The sequence below is a fragment of the Dermacentor silvarum genome, chromosome 9 (genome assembly GCF_013339745.2).
Source record: "Dermacentor silvarum isolate Dsil-2018 chromosome 9, BIME_Dsil_1.4, whole genome shotgun sequence".
Lineage (NCBI taxonomy): Eukaryota > Metazoa > Arthropoda > Arachnida > Ixodida > Ixodidae > Dermacentor > Dermacentor silvarum.
In genome coordinates, this window is record NC_051162.1 from 157,439,491 (window position 1) to 157,463,161 (window position 23,671).

The 23,671-nt window shown below is 44.8% G+C and overlaps 1 protein-coding gene across 4 annotated transcripts in view; it reads right to left on the reverse strand.

The window, feature by feature from the left end:
* Positions 1–23,671, reverse strand: part of LOC125939989 (uncharacterized) — a 30,996-nt gene that overhangs the window by 1,586 nt on the left and 5,739 nt on the right. For 2 of the 4 annotated variants that reach the window (XM_049655599.1, XM_049655598.1), the window contains exons 2-8: positions 21,947–22,035; positions 17,643–17,689; positions 15,055–15,198; positions 10,761–10,777; positions 6,537–6,604; positions 1,537–1,629; positions 1,390–1,449 (exon numbers count right to left, since the gene is read on the reverse strand). In XM_049655599.1, coding sequence (XP_049511556.1) covers positions 1,390–1,449; positions 1,537–1,629; positions 6,537–6,604; positions 10,761–10,777; positions 15,055–15,198; positions 17,643–17,689; positions 21,947–22,016 — 499 coding nt within the window. In that variant the 5' untranslated portion in view covers positions 22,017–22,035. The remainder of the gene's footprint in view (positions 1–1,389; positions 1,450–1,536; positions 1,630–6,536; positions 6,605–10,760; positions 10,778–15,054; positions 15,199–17,642; positions 17,690–21,946; positions 22,036–23,671) is intronic. The other 2 variants (XM_049655601.1, XM_049655600.1) reach the window with 1 other exon arrangement.

Sequence of the window (23,671 nt, forward strand, 5' to 3'; positions counted from 1 at the left end):
CGACCAAAGGAGAAGGCGATAGGGGCGATACCATCTCGCCCTTCGATCGAATGTTTGAGTGCTTCAAAAATGAGGTCACTGTACGATGCTTTGCACCATGATAATTCCATGTAAGGGAGTTTTGGCCGGAATCTTTATTTCATCGAGGCTGTAGTCTGGGCGTAAATAAGAAAGAACGTCAATATCTATTATTCCCCTTTGATGCAACTGCGTGTTCCATTAGAGGAATGCTTCGTATGTTTGCAAACATCAATTGTATGTGTTAGACTAGGAGTCGCGGTCACTGTTCACTTGTTTAACGCATCCATAAGGTGACATGCAAACCGAAGATTGATTACTTACGGGATTTAACGTACTAAAGCAGCACTGCGGCTATGATAATCGTCGTCGTGAAACGTCACCGTGGTGTAAGAAGTAGCACTTGTGGTTCTTTAACATGCGCCTTAGAAATTTACATGAATGCGTTTTCATGTGGCTCCTATCAAAATGCAGCCGGGACGAAATGCGACGGAGGCTCGTGCTCAAGACCTCGTAAAAGTAGCATAGTCCATTAGCACCTGAGTCATTGCGGCTGGGCAATTGCTTAGGTGTTTAACCTCCTTTTATCCTATTTATATTCTCCTATATTCTTACAAAAATATAAATTTGGTCACTTACACATTACTGTAATTTTATTACGATTTGTTTGTTCATGTCTACCGTTGCGTTAATTGTTTATTTGTGGCCTGAACGTTACGTAATCTATAAAAACTTTTCTCCCTGATCTAAGCTTTTTATGTAATAATGTTTTTTATGTTTTTATGTAATATAATATGTTGTTCTGGTGTAATGTATAGTTCAAAAAGCCTCCTCTGAATCTTATCTAGCATGCCATGAAATTTGAAAGTTGGCTATTCAGTACACCAGACAGGGCAACATCCTTTTGCGATTACAGACGGGCGTACGTGAAACTGATTCGTTGGTGATTGCACTGCTCCATCGTAGCAAACATTCACCGGATCGAAAGTGTTTGCTTTACTACAATGCAGCCAGAGCCAGCTCCTCTTTCCACAGTAGGCCCTAGCTTACTGCTCTAAGCGAAGTTATGGAAAAGAAACACTGAAAATGGTTTCGTTTCAGTAAATCGACAACGAGCCTACCCACACGTGTTTGTTTTGCATCGTACGCAATGCTAACTACAATGTTGCTTTACACTAGACGTATGGGCGACTACATTTCTACAAAAAGATGAACTAGAGTAATACAGTATCATTTTGTTTCATCCATCAATTATGACCGTGGTCGACCACGCCTACATCTTCATTGTATTCGTTTGATCATACATTTTGGTTGTGCTGTAAGATGTTAGTGTTTCGTACAACTCTGCTGACAATGAAGAAGGATTCTCACCAGTTCTATTAAGCATCGTGCCATTTGACAGCTCTCGCAGTGTGACGACTTGTTTAGTTTCTGTAAAAGAATTTAATAAAGAATTGGGCAATTATTGCTGGATCCTGGCGACAACGGTAAGACAAACATAAAAGTAAAGGAGCCTACCGGTTGCATTGCCGTTGTCCCGCAATATTAGGCATGTCTCTTCAGCATGCAGAATTGTATAGTTTTTCTGTACGCCGAAGGGAAGGTACTTGGCTGCAATAGAGTAAATTTTGTGGCATATCGTAAGCTGATAGAAAACATTATTACAAAAATCTTGAATTTTCTTTCACTGTACAGACTGGAGTATTTTACTCTCAAAAGCTTGTTTAGAGTAAGTGCACCTAATCTTCTTCTCTCGGCGGTTTTACGTGCCAAAACCAGTTCTGGTTATGAGGCATGCCGTAGTGGAGGGCTCCGGATTAATTTTGACCCCCTAGTGTTCTTTAACGTGCACTACAGCACAAGCACGGGGGAGTTCTTGCATTTCGAATCCATCGAAATGTGGCCGCCGAGGCTGGTATTCGATCCCGCGACCTCGTGCTCAGCAGCGCAACACATTAGCCACTGAGCATTCCGCACAACGCAGCCCCATTGAAGACAGGATTGTTGACGACAACAACATGGCGACCGAACGTTTGCCGCAAGCAGGCGATAAAAATAGGCTGAGTGTCATTGTGGTTGTACTTTTCTTCTCTTTTCTGTTTCACGCAGTTCCCGAGGGAAGAAAAATCATGAGCCATTCTACTCTGTGAAGGTGGATGACCAGCAAAGCTGTTTAGCACACAACACAGATGTGACACGTAATTTTTTAAGGTCCCCGTGTCGCATAAAATCCGGTGTCGGCGTCGGCGCGCGATGTCGGCGTCCGTGGCGCAAAAAATGATCCGCAACCACCCCGACCTCGCAGGCTCTCCTCGTAGTGCAGGGTTTTGGTGAACGAAAATTGAATTTCTCGCAGTGAAATCCGTCAGAAAAAAAGTAAAGTGCAACTTAACCACAACCTAGACATGGTGGTGTCGGATTGTAATTTGAATGCACGATAAAACATAATTCCGTTGAGAGGAAACTCAAGCACAAACCTCTTTTCCAGCATTTCTATCACCCCAACCGGTGCGCTTGAGTTAGTTAGTTAGTTAGTTAATGGAGTTTAGTGGCGCAAAAGCGACTCAGGCTATGCTGCGCCAAACACAGGGTGTATCGAGCGAAAGTGCTATCCAGATGGCGCTCGAATCCTCGGCAGGTCAAATTGGGACTTCGCCTGCCTAATGTGCTTCGAACACGTGCGCGCGTCGCGGCAATAGCAAACTAATAAAATCAATAAAGAAGGTGCTAGGGCCTTCACATTTTAATATAAGACGACTTATATTGCCTCTGGAAAAACGTCTTCCTAGCAATGTATTTCTGTTTAAAGGTGAAGCCGACATTAAGGGGATTGGTGTAAGCTTGGTCTTTGTAAGCTGGCTTTCCCACGTTCTGTGTTGCGGTGAAGCTCACAGAAACAAAAATGCGATATGAACGGGGCCCGATAACGCTGTCGCGTTCCACTCTTAAAGGCGAAGTTTAAGCGTCCTCCAATTTTTGAACAAAGGTACCAACATATTTATTGTACTGATCGGTGGTTATTGTGACGATAGGTACGCACACACGTTTTCGTATCACCTCTGTTATTCAATGCATCCGTCACGTAAGACAATGAATAGCTCGTACCCCCGTAAATAACAAAAACTCTAATAACAAATAACAATAACAAAGCCTCCCATAACGACGGCGCAAGAGAAGTGATATTCTACACTGGAATGATGAGCGGCAACGGAGCCAGCTGTGGTAGAAGACGACGATGACGAACGAGTGAGCAGTGGCACGAGCGCGTTTGCGCGGAGGGGCACAAACGAGACAGCTGTGGAAGAAGACGACGACGATCGAGCCATTGCTTATGATGATAGTTTTTGTTGACGGACCCGAAAAATGCACGTAATCCTAACCATAAACAGCTTCGTTGTAAAAAAATATGCCGATCCAATGCACATGTCAAAATGAATGTGAAACTATGCTTCTGTGAAACGGGTAGTGAATTGATACAAATATGGGCACGAAACATTTCTGCGGCTTTGGCGCAAAGAAAACTGCTGCGTGCTTGTGGTCTCACAGACCCGTGCTACACAATGGGACAAATCATATATTTACTTTTTATTCATAATTATTCATCAGTCTTCTTCATTTCTTATTTTAAATATCATCACGCTTGTTGGCCACATATTTTCAATGCGACCACGAACACACTTGTTGGCCAATCCCCCGTTGTGGGTAGGTGCCATAGTATGGAAATCATCATCCTAATCATCACATGGTGAACATCTGAAATAACTAGTTGGATGTTAGTAGAGAAGTGTACGTGCGATACTATGGAAGAGACAACCAATTTTCGCAGAAACTACACGCAATTTCTTGCACTAACGAAAAAAAAGCGATTGTAGTATAATGCCTAGGACAATGTGACGACCGTTGCAAAGACCTGCAAGGCTGCTTTTACAGCGAAGCCGTATATCGCTAGCCTATTCGTCCGTCTGTCGCCTGTACGCAGAAACTATCATCACTCAAGCGTCGTCGTCTTCATCGACAGCTGGCTCGTTGGTGCCCCTTGGCGCAACCGTGCGATTACTTTCGTGCCACTGCTACCGCGTTCGTCATCTTCTTCCACAGCTGACTCCGTTGCCGCTCATCATTTCAGCGTTGAATTTCACTACTCTTCTGTCTTCGTAGTGGGGAGGCCGCGTTTACGGGGGTATGAGCTATTACATAAGGGGGTATGAGCCATTAATTGTCTTACGTGAGGGATAGATTTAACTTTGAAGCAATGTAATTTTGAGGAATTGAAGGTGGCAATGCGACAACGGTGGACTGTGGGCATACCGTCAGTGACGTCGTTTTTTCCGTCGCAGCCGAACGTGTCTGTAACCTCATTAAGAAACACAAAGATGTGACCAATAATTGAGAAATACTTTAATGTACCGTCGGGATTAACCCAGTGATGAACACGGGCGCTGAACGTTTCAGCTTCGCTGGTTAACCGTCTATACGGAGTGCTTGGTCGGTGATATTTATGGTCTCTATCACACACTATGTGGAACATAATATATCTATTTTTTTTCATTTACATGAATCGTCAGTCCCTGCTTCGCGCTTGACAGTCAACTGCTAAACAGACAAAATCTTTCATTTTGTGGAAAACTTGCGGCGTACTGTAGTTTCTCCAGCACTTTCCCAGTTCATAATGAAGAAATCGATAAAGAATAAACGTAAGGTGCCATATAGGAAAGTGACTAGCCAATGTTCACAAAAGGAGAGGACTATGCTCATCGATGTGAGGCTGTGCAAGTACAAAGGCATACTGACAACAAGGAATGCTGTAATACAGTTATATGTAGAAAGCAGTAGCAGTCATATTTTATAACTCACATATGAAAATACCGTAGAAACCAAAGTTAAGATCTCACATTTATTTTATTTTATTTACAAGGTTTGTGCTAGCCTTAGAATAAGGCCGTAAGCAGGAGTAGGCAGTGAGACAATGTCTCTAAGATTGAACAGAATACATTATAGCACACTGTAATGTTAAACAAAAGTGTTGAGATAAAAAAAGAAAAACACTGAACACACAATTGGGAACAAATTTAGAGAAATACAAATAAATTACACAATGCAGAACATATACTGAAAGATGTGCCAAAGCCAGAACAGCAAAAGGATTAGAACAGATACGATGACAAAAAAAAAACGGTTGTTACAATTGTTTCAGCTGCGCTAAAAAAGAAGGCACTGTTGCTGCATCCACAACATCACTCGGGAGACCATTCCACTCACGTACAGTTCGCGGAAAAGAAGAATGCTTGTAGGTTTTAGTCCTGCAAGAAAATTCCTTTAATTTTTTGAATGATACACCCGCGTGGGTCGTCGCGTAACTTTTTCGATGTATGCACTGGAGGCAATGCCAAGCTTAACATGATAGAGCAAGTACATATATTTTAATCTTTCGCGATGTCGTCGTAGTTGCAAGGATTCCAACTTCACTGTTTGAAGAAGAGCACTAACTGAAGTATGACGACTGTACGAGCGAAAGATAAAACGAGCGGACTTTCTCTGTACGTTATCAAGTTTATCAATATTTTTCTTAGTGTACGGATCCCAAACCACGGAGGCATATTCCAAAAGTGGACGGATATAGGTTTTATAAGCCAATAATTTTATTTCTTGAGTCGTCTGGAGTAGAGACCTTCTTAGGTATCCAAGTTTTTTCATGGCTTTCTTTTCTATAAAAGTGATGTGGTCATTCCACCGGAGGTCTGAAGTGATTATTACACCTAGGTATTTATAATAATTTACAGCAGTCAGACTGCAGTTATTGCAGTAGACTGCAGAGATTGCAGTTTTTGCAAATGCAGTCTCTCGAGAAAGCATAGAGACCTGTGAGTTATTTCATTACTGTGCTAATATTAGATATAAAGGAAATGCTGAGTGGAACAATTGCTAGTCGTTCAAAGCAGAATTACCTGTGAAAGTGGTGCAGAAAAAATGCATAGTTTCACTCAAATATTGTAAAATATGGATGGGCCATCAAATAAAGGCTATTAGCCTATAGAACCAGCACGTTACCAATAAAATTGCCAATAAAATTGAAATTTTTGCTCCTTTTAAGAACTCCGCCACAACTGTATTCTCCATACGTGAAGAGAAAAAAATTCGTTATCTCTATAGGGATCCTGCTTAGTAACCAGATAAAACTGCTCGTCTGGTCTATGCTAAGCTTAGGTATTCTGTTTTCATAATTTTTGGAGCTTCAACAGATGGGATTTACTTGTTTCTGCAAGAACATTGGAATCAGTGCGTTGTATGCAAAGCTGAAACTTTTCAGGAAAAACTGATTCGTCCACTACATTCGTTCGTATCTGTTTTGACCGTCATGTAGCGGTAATTCATATAAATACTAGGCTGTGCAATTTTCAAGGTGTTATCCTACGAAAAGGGCCAAACTTGTTATATTTTCTGTCATTCCTTTTTGACTGCAATGGTCAAATTTTATGTGATTGATCTAAAAAAGAGGCATGAAGATTGCAACAACTCACCATTGTCTGCTATCACGAGAAAAATGTCGTTTCCTTTTTGCTTGACTCTCATTGTTAGTTGATAAACACTACAATTAAGAGAAAAAACCATCTCAGATTTAGAGATGTGCCCTGAATAATACACATTATCTATTACAAGCAGCCCGATGCAGCTGAGTGTTCAGTTTCCCACCATCTAATTATTTTAGTAAAACGAGAACCAATGAACATTTATTTTTATAACCGTGTATTCAATGTTGAATCTTAATAATTTTTGTAAGGAAACATCTTTGAATACATTATTTACATAAAGCGATCGCAAAATTGCAACTGAAGGCCTTCTGGTAATAAATGACCTATGATAACCCATTACGCCGTCGATATGCACGGTACATTTTTATAGAGCGCGAAAGCCAAGGCAGAAATGAAAGACTATTATAACAGTAAAGCTATATAGTAGAGCAGTTACAACAAGATCCCAATGCAGGTGTCAGTACCAGTACAGCTACCTACGTACCAGAGGAATGTAGCGCGCTATAAATATTGTAGAAGCATGTCTTCATAAAACACACAAGTTGTTAATAAAGGTGATTGAAATTATTGCAAATGTAAGCATTTGATTGAAATTAATTTAAACGTAAGCATTGGATATTGATGCTAGTGCGCTTGGTAAATGCACATGTGCGAAATTCGGGAACATGTGTGCTCGGTATGTTACAGAAGAAGTGTCATGAGCCTACTACAATTCAGATATAGTGTGTACTTGGCTTGACAGTGTTGCCGAAGAACAAAAGATAGTTAATTTTCATGTAGTGATAAGAACATTATTGACTAATATAACGGTGAATACATTTCATTTGGGAAACCCTTTTAGATGTTTTTAGATGTGCGCGTTGCACGTGCGAAAATAATTTAACCGTTCAATCAGATCATTGAGGGCATCTGAAACTCGCTATGTGTGACACACAACATTCCATTTATATCAGGCAATGCAAGGTCACTTGGAACTGTAAATCCTGGCGAATATCTATGCACGAGTAGATTTAGCATGCATAATCAATGCGTTTACATCTCCATACAATTATCTTTGATACAACCGTTGGCAAATACTGCCTCTGCGCAGAAAATAGCCCCAATGTAAACGGCCTGAGCGTCTTTAGACTGTGTGCAAAACCTGCTCCGAACCTGCTCCGAACTATCCGGAACCTCGTACGCATTCGCCATGTTATGGCGCGGCTGTCGAAGATCGACCACCTGTGACATTGCCTCTCGCGCACTATATGCAGCCTAAATTCTGACCATTGTGTAGCGTTGCGAAGCGAATTCGCCGAAGAAACTACGCATGTGGCGAGATCAAGACCGGGAACAACACATTTCATTACTCTTTGCTTAGGACCAAAGTTGAGCGTTTTCAGTGTATATCAATAAAAAGGAAACAAAAAGTATGGCAATATTATTAATTTCAACTTTCCATGAAGGAAGGCCCAGTGCAAGCAAATTTCCTATAAACAAGAAAAGGCGACAGGAATGCGCCCTGTTATAATATATGGGCTGCAATGCATGTCTCGACGCGCTACTGCGGTCCGTACTGCGCCACACAGGAGCGTATAGTTAAAACAAGAACGCTTTAAAACACCTTTCACCCTGAAATACCATAAAGGAAGATACCTCGCAGCTATTCCGCGAGCTTGAGATCGGGAGCGAGAATGCCTAGTCAGCACCATAGCTAGCGACTAAGCATTCGCGTTATAAACTCGTAACCATCTGTGCAAGTTCTTTTTTTTTTTGTATAATATTCCTTGGACATCTCTATTCGCACAATTCTACTAGTATAAAATTACGCTGTTCGTGTTCAAATATCAAATGTACGCTTGCTCTGGGCGAAGAAAAATACTTTCGAGCAAGTACTCCTAAGTACCAGGGCGCCATAATGTTAAAATTCGTAGAAAGCCACGGTAGAAATTGTCGCAAGAGTTTTGTACATCATCAGGTGGTAATTTGAACTTTACATAAGTGATGGTTTTATTGAAAAACTGGAGACATATGTTACCACTATTTTATAAGAGTTAAAATCAAACTGTCAATTATTGACCCCATGGTGAAAGCAAAAGTAATAGTATATGGTCTAAGACGGGAGCCTTATTTTCCATACAGAAATGTTCACGCGGACGGCAAACATTAGAGCAAGTAACAATACAAAAAATAATGCGGATCCCACGCACCGCGCGTGTATCGATGTGCGCGAAGCTTTCTGTGAGGTTTGCCTTGATTGACGATAATTAGCGGTGATGTTGACAGCGAATGTTTATTTTCTGCAGCGTTTAGTGCAATACGAGAGCAGCAAGTTGATGTTCAACATTACCTGGCATGCACCACTGCTGTTTGGCCGCGCAGTACACAGACGTCACAGCGAGACGTGCTTGCTCTTGACGTTGTTATGTGCCATTGTCCATATTCTCCGTGAAGGTCAACATTGTCATTGAGTCACATGGTACACCACGTCATGGCAGAAGCGTTCAACTTTATTTGAATTGGGGGGCTGTACGAGCCAGAACCGCAATCGGATTATCAGGCACGCCATAGTGGCAGACTAAGGAATAATTTTGACCACCTGCGGTCATTTAACGGGCGCCTAAATCCATGGACACGAGCGTTTTGGTATTTCACCTGCGTTGAAATGCGTCGGCCGCGCTCGGTATCTAAGCGGCGACCTCGAGTAAAGCCGTAAAGATGCCGCGGCGGGCACAGAAGCATTATTTTGACGTGCAACCGCTTCCGTAGTGTCGCATACACGCTATGGTGCTTTAATGCGGCTTCGCGTCTGCCCGCCGTGCATCAGTTGTCCGCTTGAAAAACTTTCATGGTGTTTACTTTTTAGGAATAGCAGAAACGTAGCGTACCATGCCTCGAACTTAAGTTTATCTAGTTTGTCCGCAACCGCTGTCGTGTCTCTAATAGCGTTTCCTCGCCTTCTCATGTCGCCTTTTGGGGGAGGCAAATGTCAGCGGCGGCGCGGGAGGGCTTTGAGGGAAAGGGCAACGGCAGCACTGATGATGAGGAGGAGGAAAATGTCAGCGGCGGCGCGGGAGGGCTTTGAGGGAAAGGGCAACGGCGGCGCTGATGAGGAGGAAGGAAATGCCAGCGGAGGCACGCGTAGCGAGCGTGCAGCCGCCGTTTACAGAACGGCAGCACACTCGCGCGCCTTGTATACCTTCTCCGCGTGGGCTAAAACCTTCATTCCAAACCTCTATGGGTGACGGCGCACCAGGCCCTAGTCGCGGGCGGGGAAGAGCGAGAAAGTACGCAACAGCAACAAGCAGCAGATCAACAGAAGGTCCCAGTAGGCTTTCGTCTTCACATTCTTAGAAAGTTCTAACCATCCCCCCGAAAGTTCTAACCATGAAGGCCGTAAGCTTCTGGTGGCGCAGTACGTTGGCATTCATCTTAACGACGCATTCATATACTTAATATTCTGCTATGTTCGTGGGGCTCAAGAGAGGAGAGTCACTCACTTTGCTATTAGACTTGGAGGAGCACACGATTGCTTAGCAGAACGCGCGCGGCTGTTATAAACAGGAGAGTCTAAAAATGCAGTTCATGTGACTTAGCCCATCAGTAAACAGGAATACTTACAGTAGAGGATCGATAGCCAGGAATGATCTTACTGCTAGATTTACGAATTCCTACCCCATTAAATATGTTTAGACGTAGAACACGAAGTACGGTAAAGCAGGGTGTCGCAACGAAATGTTTTTCGTTCTGGTTTCAGTTTCGTTCCACTGAAAAATGTTCCGTTCCGGTTCCTCTCCGGAAGAAGAAGAAGAAAAAAAAAGATCGTAGCAGTTCATAATGGTTTAGGTTCGCATGCAAAAAATTTTTCCAAGCGTAACGACAAAAACATAGTATCTTTCTCAGAAATTGAGAATAGCTTTCTGAATATTTATGCTTCTAAATATATTTCCGAAATATTTTTCTCTCGATATATCTGTCTGTGCGCGCGGTAACCGTTTTGCGCGTGGTTTGATGTGATTGCGCGAATGTGATGCTGCTGACGGCGAGGGCTTGCGCTAGTCGTCTCGCCCTCGGTGAGGCCATCCTTGCTTCGCACTATTGGGGCAATTATGAATTATGAATTCTGAGATCATGTTCAGTGCCTTAGGTCAAGGCATCCCCCTTTTTTGACTTGCTCGTGTGCAAGTTTTGCTAGTGATACTCAATTTATATGGCCCCCCTTGTTATACATACCATGTCACCCAAGCCATCTGAAAAAAAACAAGAATATTTTGAAAAAAATTTTGATATATATAGGCGTAATAAGAAATTGAAAAAAAAAAACATTTTAACACATGAAAAAAAAATCGTTCCCCAGCCGTGAAAGGCACGCGTTCTCTTGTGAGGCGATGAAACCTTATTAGAGAGTTTTAGATTAGGGGGACGCAAGCGTTGGGGCCCCTAACGCTCAAGGAGACAATACTGCGCATGCGCGGAAGGGTCTGCGCATGCGCAGTACCACGGCACTAGTGCTTGGGGCCCCAACGCTTGCGTCCCCGTAATTTAAAACTCTATTGACCGTCTAACGGCACTCTTGCTTGCCCTCGTGACTCAATGCCGCCTCTGTATTTTCGTATGCCGAGAGACACTGGTATTTTCTTTGTCGCTAGCTCTCGCTTTGGTTTTTCTGCATATTCTCGTTGACAGTGGAAAGGGGTAGTACGATTCGTCAAACATATGCACGGCCGGACGATTCAGTATGACAGCAGTAGCAAGTTGAACGAAGCCACCTCTAAGAAATCCTTTTGCTAATAAGTTAGCGTAGCGTATTAAGATCTCCAGTCGTCACTACTAATCGCCGTATTCAAGAACGCAACTTAAGTTGAGGCCCATGCTTGACTTCATCTGAGTGACGCCTGGCGTGAACATGCCGAGGAGGCAATGCATTTCGTCCGGCACGTTCACGACAGGCGTCATTTAAATCTAGTCAAGCATGGGTTTGAAATAAGGTTGCGTTTTTCAATACGGGCCTAAGTTCGACACCACCTATAACCCGGCGACAACTTTCGGTGGCAGCACAGCTAAAGCTACGTGGGCGGAGCTTCCGTGGCTGTGTTACTACGCCATGTACTCGTATTCCCAACGTTTTTCTGGCGGTTACAGTTTCAGCCTTGTTAGTGGAGTTAGGAGCTCTTCTTGTGAACAGATTACTTCAATGTCTCCTCTGCTTTTTGCCTTAGCCGTGCTTAATTGTTATACGTATCCAAACGCACACACTACGCTGCAATACCATCCTATGGCAAGCGATAAAATATTTTGGCTATAGAGAACGAGCGTAGAAAGTACACTTTTTGAAGCAATCATTTTTTTATATTTTGAAAACCAGTACAGCACACAGGAGCGACTCAATTAGAAGTCGCACGTAAAGGAAACAAGCCATTTCACAATTTCCATGGCACACACCGCCGGCATTCTTGACTGTCCATTTTCGCCGAATGAATGAATTTATTTATTCGGAAAAGGGAGTGTCGCAGGCCGCTGGTGGATGCAATAGCTTTCGCGAGACAGTGTGGCATGCATGAGACGCCGTCGGCGTCCACGGGCAGCAGTAATTCGGCACTCTGTTTTTCGCCAACTCGAACGAACGCTATGGACCACGGCTGCGCTTGAACGTGAGCGTACAACTGACATTGCTTTATTTTCAGGAGCTTTAAAACACCCAGGAGTCTTCTATGTAGATGTCCCGGGTCCTTCCCCCTCTGGATACTTTTCGGCTGCCGTGATCCACAAGGGAAACACGATTGATGGCCTCACCTTTCGGGCCTATAATTCAACTCAGGTGGAGGAGGTGGCCATAGCCTTCGCTGCCTCCTACCCCAACGCAAGGGTAATCATCTCGTACTTGCACTCCGCCTGCTCCCGATACCTTGCCGGTTCTGTCTCACCCCTCGCGGCTCGCCTACTCCAGGTCGCCTCCTGGCGTTTCATACCTCACCCCGTCCGATTTATCTGGTCTCGTGACCCTCGTGAACCCCGGGTCACGGGTAAAGGCCCGGGGAAGAAGCGCACGGGCGGCCGCATTGGCGGCCTCGTTACCAGAAAGACCCTCGTGAACCCCGGGTCACGAGGGTCTTTCTGGTAACGAGGCCGCCAATGCGGCCGCCCGTGCGCTTCTTCCCCGGGCCTTTACCCCTTCTCCCCCCTCACCTGATCCTGCAACCCAGTCCCTCAGATCTTTCCGTGAAATCTTCGCCTAATACCGCGATGGTCGTCGGCTCTTTCCGGCCCCTGTCCGGGGTCTGTCTAAGGCCGATGAGCGAACTCTGCGCAGCTTACAGACCAAAACCCTGTTTTGTCCTGCTTTGGCTCGCCATTTTCTGCCTAATACAAGTGCGCACTATTGCCATTGTGGGGTCCTGGCTGACGCCTACCACATGGTTCCTGCTTGCCCTTCTTTCTTTTTTCCTCTCTCCCCTCTTTTCTCGTTCCCACACGAGAGGCCTTGGAGGAGACTCTGTTCAGTTGCTCTGTTGATGATGATGATGATTTACTGGCATCCCCTTTGAAACGGGGCGGCGACAAATAGTCACCTAGCATGCTTGATTCAATCAGCCATACTATACATGTTCTTTATCTATAAATTTTTGTATACGTCTCATTACTCTTTTTCTTTTTCATAAGTTTACCTTCTACCGCTACCTATAATTTTAATAGATCAGGTCGTATCCATCTTTTCCCTCCTTTTTTTTCCACCAGTTCTCTAATCGCCTCTTGCTTTTCTCTACGGCTGATCTGTTGATGTTTCCTTCCACTTTAAACCCAGGCGCTTCTGGGAGTTGCACGTTACCTAGAGGTTTTCATTGGGTGGATCCCGTCGCATTGCATTAGGATGTGCTGAGTGGTCTCGGGATCTTTACTGCAGCATACACACGGCTCATCTAGCACCGACTATTTTCTCCGGTATGTTCTCGTCCTTAGGCCACCGGCTCGAGCCTTCAAATAGCAAGGCGCTGCCCTTTGTGTTATCGTACAACTTCTCCCTTCTAATTTCTTTCTTCTCATTCTTGTAAATCTCTATTGTCCTCTTTGTTTCCATTCTTTGCATCCAATTCACGGTCTCTATTTCTCTCACTTTCTTTCTGATGAATCCTGGTTGTCTATTTGCAGTTTCGATTACCCTGTACTTAGTTGCCAACTTCCTTGACCTCTTCCTCCATTTTGTGTCCACTCGTTTCATGTAGAGATATTTGTCCACTTTAGCCGCCCATTTATTTTCATCCATGTTCCTGAGCCTTTCTTCAAAACTAATTTTGCTCTGTGCTTCTCTGACTACAAAAGAGGCCCAACCCATGTCACTCTGCACTGCCTCATTTGTGGTATTACCGTGGGCTCCCAAAGCCAACCGGCCTACTGATCTTTGGCTAACTTCCAAACCCGACAAGATATCCGATCAGTGACGTGCGCGCGGGAAACTGGTTTAATTCGAACCCGGCCGACCGCTCGATGCGTACTCGTATCCGGTCTCAGCCGGACTGCTCGTTTCGTACTATCGTCTGCTCACGTCAACTCTTACTCGTGCTTGTTTCGTTTACTTAGTTTGGTCTCGTTCGCGCTTGTTTCGATTGTCCTGGTTTGCAATTGTTATGTAATCGGATTGTATGAGCGACTTTTGTATTGTGTAGCATTTTGTCGAAGTCAAGCGGCACCAGCGATTAGCCTGGAACCTTCGACGAGTCATGTATAAAATCCGACGCGCTTGACCCGCACATCAGATTTCAACGACTGCCGACTCTGCTACATGTCTCTCTTAAATAATATATCGCGATATAAAAACACTTATAAAGCTGCGGTCAAATTTCGCATTAGGGAGTATCGTAATCCTCGGTGAATTTTTTTTTTGTCGACACGAACGCACGGGTCGCGAACAGCTGAAGTCCTGCTGGTACAGTTGGGTGCAATGTCCAATTACTGTGGCAGTGAGCCTAAATTAAAATATTGTCCGTACTTCGACAATGAGAGCCACCACCATCCATCATGAACGCCCTTGCCAACACGGCCGTTCCAATTTGACTTTCAGCAGTGCTAACTAGACGAAGTGGGAAAAAAGAGGAAGAGAAAACAAGCGCTTCTGTTTTGAGCGTTTTCGTTCCTACTAGTTGGCGCTTCTGCTTGTCAGATATGAACTTCCACCAACTCGTCCGTGTTTCCCGGTCATGACAGCTCCTTTTACGTATTAGGGATTCTTGAAATTATCAAACAGAATGCATACTACTTTTGTGTAGACTGTTTTTACATAGAAGAAAAGTTATGTTTAAGTCTTTTTTTTATTTCCCGCATACTTTCGCGATACTAAATCAGTTTTACGTCGTAGCTTTTCCTGACTCTGCCTAGAAGCGCTCTCCAGCTTTTCATAGCCGCGATGAGGCTTCGGCATCAGTGTTAGGTTTATGCACTTGCCCTATACATAACACACCACTAAAGCTCGTAATAAACTAAACAGCATAGTTCGGTATTAAGAAAACTCCGTTGCTTATGTGAAGACACTTACCCCAAAGGAGATTCGGAAATACACACGGTGGGAGACCAATCCTTGAATCGCCGTAACAACAGATGAAGACAGGCATTTAACACCAAGATATTTAAAAGGATCGACAGGAGCCCATTTCAAGACCAGATTGTTGTTCCGAAGTAACTGCAGGAAAAAGAACATTATTAGGTACCCGAATATCTTCATATCTTAGCGAAGACATCAAAACACAAATATTCTTTTTTTTTCTTTTTTTTGTGATGGCACCTAGCAGCGCTTTGCGATTAGACAGACGGTTTAGTCTTTCTTGAAGCATATTAAGTGACTGCTTATACCTGTATTTCCGACCCATGCAAAGAAGTTGAGCGTAGTGCAGTATTTTCCAGACTATAGGTCCGCGCCCAGTGTATAGTGTGCAGGCGCCATTCGGTTAATTTTATCAAGGTTTCCTTGGATAGTGTGTACCCCATCTATACCTCCGCAGGGCAGTCGTCAACGGAAAATACAGTCAACTCCCGTTAAGACAAACTTGGTTAATCCGAATTCTAGCATATAAGCAACAACATGGGAATGCTTGTTTCGTTTTCTATAGACTCAGTGCAAAAAAAAAATCTGCCTCAGACGAATCGCCTCAGACGTACTCTTCGGTTAAGACGAACATTCGGAATGACCGCCACCGCTACCGATCCTTCACCAATGACCTGTGAGGCTGCAGATGCCTGCTTGAACTCCCTAGTGGACTTTTTTCAGCAGCACGAAGGCACAGCAGGATTTTTAAGGTGGTTAGGTGCGATAACGTCGTTTGCGGATGCTCTCCGATTTGCATAGAAGCGACAAACATCCATCACGGACTGGATGAAACCAAGAAAGAGTACCACTTGAAGACAGTTCTATATTAAGTTCAGCTAAATAAAGACGTTTTATGTCATGGTTCCTTCGTGGTAAGTCTACTTCATTTAGCGTTTGAAGTAAGATGAAGTTCGTCTGTTAAGATGAACTTCTTATAAGACGAACAAATTTTCATGATTCCTACGAGTTCGTCTTAAAGGGAGTCTACTGTAGTTTTTTAACACGAAAGTGTTTTATGCCGGGTTTCACGACTGATTTCTGGTAGCGGATGTAACGGATGTGACATTGGCTCCGGCGCCGCCATCTAGGAGCCGTGAATGGAAGTACTGCATCGAGACACTAAAGAACACCGACAGGGAGCGCTTTGGTAGTCACAGCTTTGGTAGTCAATAATCATACAATGAGAAACGTTATTAAAATTGTCCGATGGCAGGATTCGTACACAGGACCTCTAGCAGAGAAGCTCGATATTGAAATCATTACGCCACGGGCGCATGCATCGACAATCGACATAAACGCCCTTGTGAATTTATCCCGGGCAAGCCAGTGCATTGAGACGCTTGGGGCGTTTCAATTTGGCCACCCCGACAAGGTGATCTGTTGAAATTATTATAACTCGCGGAGAACATTCTGTGGCAATGAAGGGAAAGCTACGGAGGCAAAGCGCGCACAAGTCAGAGCGCTTCTGAAAAGAGTCCCGCGTTTAAATCCACGTAAGTGTAGGCTGTGGAAGAGAAAACAAACACTGTATTAGCAACAATGAAATAAGACAGAACACACCACTGAGTGTAAAAGCTTGCTTATTTTGCGGCTTTTCCCTTCCGCGACTTAGCAAACGCGATACCGTCGCACGTGGCTGCTGCGTCGATTCAGCGTGTGTGCCGAGCAACCAAAAGCACTGTGAAACGCTGCCGGACTACTTGGCGCGGTAACACATGTGCATCAGCCACGCGCCCGTAGCCTTCCCTTCATTGCCACAGAAAGTTGTCGCGAGCTTTCTTTGTTTATATAGTGATTGATTATACGCGTTCGTAGCATCATCTGCACTACGAAAAGCATATGATCCTCTGAAATTTACAGGCTATTGAGGCATATAAAGCACAATAAACAAAACCACAAGAACGTCTAAATCCACAAGCACGAAGATCAGACAAATCCATGTACTTATGTGGTCTCGTGTAGGCAATTAGCGTCGGATTAGTATGTGGCGCCTTGTCGCCTACGGATTGCGGTTTCAACGTCCATCAGCTGTGTATCGCCTACTGCTTCGCTTGCGATAGCACCACCAAAGCAAACTGCTACGCTAAAAGTGGCAGAAAGGCAACCACGTCGCCGGGCGAATCTCGTTTTGCTCCGGCGAGAGACACGCCAGCGTGAAGCAGAATGCCTTTGGCGCGTTCGCAGCCGACGGCGCAAACTGGACGGTGAACTCTGTATAATTAGTCGTCTAGACCATTCTAAATACGTCGACAGGCTTAACCTTAACGATTAGGCAACAACATGAAAAAAAAAGGATTAGTGAGCTAGGTAGTTGTAGCACCATGGAAGCCACGGCAACTAAAACTGGGCAAAACAGGTCAAAAGTATCAGCATTCTTAGCGTACACTAATAAATGCTGTTTGATAACAGCACTATACAGTCGATTATGACAGTTTAATCACCTCGAAAAATATGGTAGGCACGTTGCCAACACATGCTTTTGTTGAACTACTGAAGGAATGATAGCACTGAAGGAATAACGCTGAAAGAGTTGCACTTACCATTCTCGCATATTCCTTTATTCCTTTTTCTTGTGGTGCGGGATCGTCTAAAGAACATAAACTCGTGAAATTGTTCCATCCCTCAGAAAAACCGTACACATTATTTTCCATGAATGAAGTTCCAACCATAGGCAGCATTGATAAATTTCCCGCCCATCACTGCTTTTACATTTTTCACAAAGGGAAAAAGGACGGGACTTTCCAAATTGAGAACACTAGCTGCAGTTATTTCTCCAATGTACAATCAAAACTATATTTTATTCACTAAGTGCGTTCAGGTCATGAAAAATCCGCTTAGCTTAGCTACCCACCGAAAAAAGAGAACGTTCCTAGATGTATGCCAAAATATAAGCTGCTGATACATCAAGGACATCGAAGCTGTGTCAGAGGGTTCTCAGATATACTTCGACGAAAGCACTAAATGGTATGTTTGCAGGTATTTCTTAGTGATTATTCATTTTCGATGCCCAGGTCACACAGACGCTTTGAGGCTCCAACAGACGCTGCACTGCTCAACCTCCTCTTCAGCTTCCACTGCCACTTAGCGGAACGTGCCGCTGCTCAAACGTCGCGCGCAACTTAAAAATAGGAATTACTGGTAAAAAAAAAACAAGCAAAATAGCTGCTGTCTATTCACCCGAGGAATCCGAAAGGCAACAATCGAACACCATTAGTCTCATAATTGTATCTTGGCATAATTGTAGTTGGCTAAGGTTAGCTCGAAGACACGATAGATAATATCGTTATGTAAAAATTGCACCGCAAATGCTTTAGCAGTCGGTTAAAGGGGCACTACAACACCTTTCGAACATGGCAGAAATACGTTCATAATCTCTGGACAATGCTGCCATGAAAAATGAGAGCCAATATATATTCCCATGCATGCATATGGGGTTCACCATCTACTACAATAAATCACCAATACTCCTCCTCCCCCCCCCCCCCCCCCGTGGCTTTCCAGGCTCAGGATGTTTTGCCGTCGTCAATAATCTCACAGCCAACGCGATAGCTTATAGACGACAGATGTTTAGCGATTGTTCACGAGCATGAGGTACTCCCGATCGAAAGCTGGCGCATGTCTGTCCAATCCAATCTCCTAGCAAACGCCGAAGCGGCAGTTGGTAACACGGCCTGGTTGTCCTGCCACGATGTCATATCACGGTGGCGTCATGACATGGCATGAAGAGTGTCGGATGGCAAAGTTGGAATGTCGACAATGGCACGACGGCTACAGCATCACGACTAGGAACACATACGTAGCGACCCAAGCAGGTAGACAACTTGGGCCACTGGGTGGGCGTAAGAGGCTAGATAAATAGGCTCAAAACGGCTGAAGTAGTAAAAGAATGCAATTTGCAATAAAAACCGCTGGACAAAATTACTGATAACGCCGTGGGTGCCTTCGGGCCATCGTCTACAACACATGCCAGTGCTCTTACTGCGACCGTTCGCGGCGCTGTTCGCTGGCGCCTTAAGCCCCAACCAGACGTACGCGTCGGAAAGCGCCCGCACGCGCCGCATCGCGCCTGGGCGCGTACGGCGTTAGGCGCGGCGACTGAGTTGCGTGTGGTCGCGTTGCGGCGTGGACACCTACCACTGCTAGAATTTTTACGCCTGCGCCGGAAGCTGCCACCGGGTCGCCCGCGCGACGCTCCTCACGTGACCACAGAACGCCTATGGCGTGATCACGGTGAACTAGCGTGACTTCCGGAACGACTCTTCGCGCGGCGTGCAGGCAAGCCCGGGCAAGCTGCGTGCTTTGAACGACGAACACAAAGCACGCAGCTTGCCCGGGCTTGCCTGCACGCCGCGCGAAGAGTCGTTCCGGAAGTCACGCTGGTTTTCCATGGTCACGTGATAGGCGTTCCGTGGTCACGTGAGGAGCGTCGCGTGGGCGACGCGGTGGCAGCTTCCGGTGCGGGCGTAAAAAACCTAGCAGTAGTAGTACAGTGGCTAGAATGGGGTAGTCGTAGGTGTCCACGCCGCAACGCGTCCACATGCGACGCAGTCTCCGCGCCTGACGCCGTACGCGCCCAGGCGCGATGCGGCGCGTGCGACGCTTTCCAACGCGTACGTCTGGTTGGGCCGCCCGGCGCCTATACGCACAAGATGCCGTGCCACAGCGCGGGCTGATAGCGCCGTAAAGCCAAACCTAGCGAACGCAGGAAGCAGTTTTGAGAAGCACATACTATGGTTTCGCTACAACAAACTAGGAGTTCATCTTGAGGCACAATGATCGAGCTTCAGATTGGACCAGACGGCTATGCGCTACAACGTGTAATATTGTCCGCTCCTATGTACGTGCAGTGCGATAAACAGCACTGGTTTGCGCATAACGATAAAGCAAATGTTCATACAGGCGCATGTCTGTTCTTGTTGGAACATGGGATATTTTTATCGTAACCCTGAAGAGACACTTGCTGTATACTTGCCCACTAAAACACCAGTAGCGCCTCCTGGCTACCTCTGCTTTACTATGCTCACCGTTTACGGTGTCGTCACTTATAGGAGCAGTGTGACACACGACGATGAAAACGTTTTAAAACAAGTAGAATTGGGCCTAAACTGGCAGCGTGTCAACCACCAGTGCACGATCACGTGTCAACCGCCAACTATTACACGCTGCCCTTTTAAATGATCTGCTCAGCACTACCACTATCCAGCAAGCCCTGGTCCCGTAAGACCTTCAAGCGAAATCAAGATATACTTCTGTCCTGGTTTTCGAAGTTCTCTGAGCAAGCAAGTATTATACAAGTACAACAACCTATTATAGCATCTCTATACAGAAAATCTCGTAAGCTAATGTTCTGCACCCGCTGCAACTCCAAGATGCTTAAAAATGTGTTCAACCTATAAAAATTAGTTTGAGTGGTTATAGGGCAGAAACTCCACATTTGGAGATTAGTTTTCTGGATATGCACCAAATGCTGTCTGGACGAGTATTCTTGAGTTCCGTCCAATTCGGACTGATGCCGCCATGGCTGGGAGTTAAAGCTTCGTGATCTGCAGGAAATCGCTTAACTACTGACCTACGGTGGAGGGTTAATGTTCAACATTACTCTTTTTTCGAGCAGGTTCTGCAATATGGTGACGCAGCGGTTTGAATCTGCTATAAGGACACCGGGAATAGGCGCCCGAATATTTTCGAGGCGCTTTCGCAGAAAGGCTTTCCGTCTGCCTAGGCCGTTCACCACAGTCTACATTTAGTGGCGTGCATATACCGGTTGCTCAAAATTAGGCATTACGGAGTTTTGAAAAATCGCCTATGGCAGGTAGCATAATTCTTATCGTTGGGCTGGGTTATTCAAAGAGGCGGACATTAGCAGCACGACAAATCGAAACACGTATTCGACTAATTAACAAAAAATGACTAATGAACTTCTTAGTTAATTACTTTGTGACAAATATTGCAATTTACGAACTATAGCCGGTGAGCTTGCAGAACTCATCCACTTGAAATGAATTTCCAGGATGACAGCAGTATCGAGATATTATTTTTCAAAATGTGGACCAAAATAGATGGGCGTTCCAGTTACTTTTGTGCTTCAATGTATAAAACAGCATTTTGGTAAAAAAAGTAAGTGGAACAACAGTGCATTTTGACGGCGAGTTTGATGGCGCATATCTCCAAACAGCTGTCATTCTGGAAATTCATTCCAAGTGGCTACGCCTGACGAGCTCACCGGCTACAATTCGTAAATTTCCATATGTGTCGTAAAATGATTAACTAAGAGGATAATTAGTGAATTTTTGTTAATTAGTTGACTATGTATTTGATTTCTCGTGCTACTAATGTCCGCCTTACGAATAACCCAGCTCAACGATAAGAATTATGCTACCTGCCACAAGCGATTTGTAAAAATTCCATAAAACTTAAAAAGGAACACCCTGTATAGTGAAAATGACAAATCACCATTTGTTTGAAGTGCTTGCGAGCGTTTCGAGCACGTTTATTAGTGATTAGCGTCCTTGGGGATCTTTACCCAAATTGTGGTACGTTTGTCCGTAACCTATATAAAACGTATAATCAACAATTACACACCCATCTTGAGAAAGATTGCTAATCGCATGAGCGTCCGCAATTACCTCGAAAGGATGGATACGATGGCAGTATTTTTTTGCTGACCTTACCTATTTCTCTAACAGAACAAAGTGATAAACAGTCCCACAATACGCATTTCACAGATGCTATATATTGGGAAGGTGTTATGTTCCACCTATACAGTGATACAGGATGAAAGATAGTTCTTTTACAGGATGTTCTTGGCCCCAACTGTGCTAGCTTCTCTGAGAAGTATACTCACCCCCGGCATTAGCGAGCAACCAATGGAAAAATCCGAGTATGAAAACAGTAAACAGGACCGTTTGTGCCATACCGAAAGAGAATTAGGGCCTGTATGCAAAAATAAGGATACAACATTTCAGGACATTAAATCTATTATTGTGGCGGCAGCATAGATGGCAATTCTACGCGCCGGAATTGTAAAATGTGAGAAATGTGAAAATGTTTATAGCAGTGTAGCAAGTGTGCAGTGTTTATCATGTGAAAAAGTAAGTATCAGATTAAAAATAGCCCACAGGAGTTGGTAAGACAGATAAAAAATACTGCTTAAGAAACTGTTACGAAACTGAAGTTTATTATAAATTTGCCGTTATCTGTTATTTTTTATAGCGTTCACGTAAAAACAGACAGTTTATTTGCGCCACGATTCTTTTGACTACGTTCTGAGGTGGCTTCAAACAAACGGCTGACCCTATGAAATTCAGGTATTTTGTAGCGATAACTACATTACGCCAGGTTTTCGCCTCTTCGCCGTCGTCGCACTTTGAGCCGTGGCCGCACTGTGACGTCACACCACAGCCCTCGATTCTCCAGCAACTCGGCTCGTCGCAGTCGCCGCGTGGCCACCGCTCCTTGAAGGCGCGCGTCCGCCGTTGCCTGGCAACTGCCACAGCTGCGCGCTCACCGCGCCCTCTGTGTGACGTTACTCCACGCAACTCGCCTCGTCGCGGTCGCCACGCGGCCACCGCTCCTGGCTTTGGCAAAGTCACTATATAAGAAAAGCACCGCCATCTTTTCATCAACGCAGCTTCTCTCTCTCCTATATCTCCGATTGGACGATGATAGCACGCGCATTCACTTCTTTATATTTTTTTTTGCCTCAGAGCCATGTTGAAAGTCACTCTGCGCAGCCGCAGTCTCCGGCGGCGGCGGCATGCGTCCGGCCTGAAAGCTTCAACGTGGCCTTTCTATGGGCCCCACCGTCGACTTGCTTTCGCAAGCAAAAAAATTAAAAATACAAGCGCTTTAGGAGAGGAGACGGCGGAGGAAAGAGTAGATGGCGGTACTTTTACTCTATAGGGATTTTAGCCGAAGGGCACTCGCTACGCACTCTGTATGACGTCACAGTCCACGCTCCGCAGCTGTGATAACCGGGAGTATAGAAGGGGAGAGCTCGCGTCGCCGCAGCCATAGTTGAGGCCGCAGTATGGATGGTGAGAAGTCGGCCAGCCTGAAGGGGGCCAGGGATCGTCGTAGAAATGAAGAGGAGACAGCGCTCTGAAGACACTCAAGAGGAGCGTGCCTGAACGGTTGGCCAAACGCCGTGAAAGCGATGCCGCTAGACGGGCTCGCTTAGCCAGGGAAGCCTAAGCGCAGCCGGGGGTCTGTAGCTATCCCTACTCGATTAGGTTTAACCAGAGCTAAACCAGAGCCAATTTTTTTAAGGCTATCGTTAATCGGCCATCATATGCGTTTGTATGGCAATGAACGATGGTTTATGCGCTTTGGCGGACAGAATTTGCGTGAATTAGAGTCATCAAAAATATATTGAGGAAAAACTTTTTATTTAGAAAATATTTTTACTCTAATTAGAATTGTATATGTTTACATTTCAAACCTCAGTACCATCGTATTTAAATTCAATACCACTCTGATTCTTCACGAATTCTCATCTTACTAGATCACCATCATCATTATCAGCCTATTTTTATATACACTGCCTGACGAAGGCCTTTAATAGCGACTT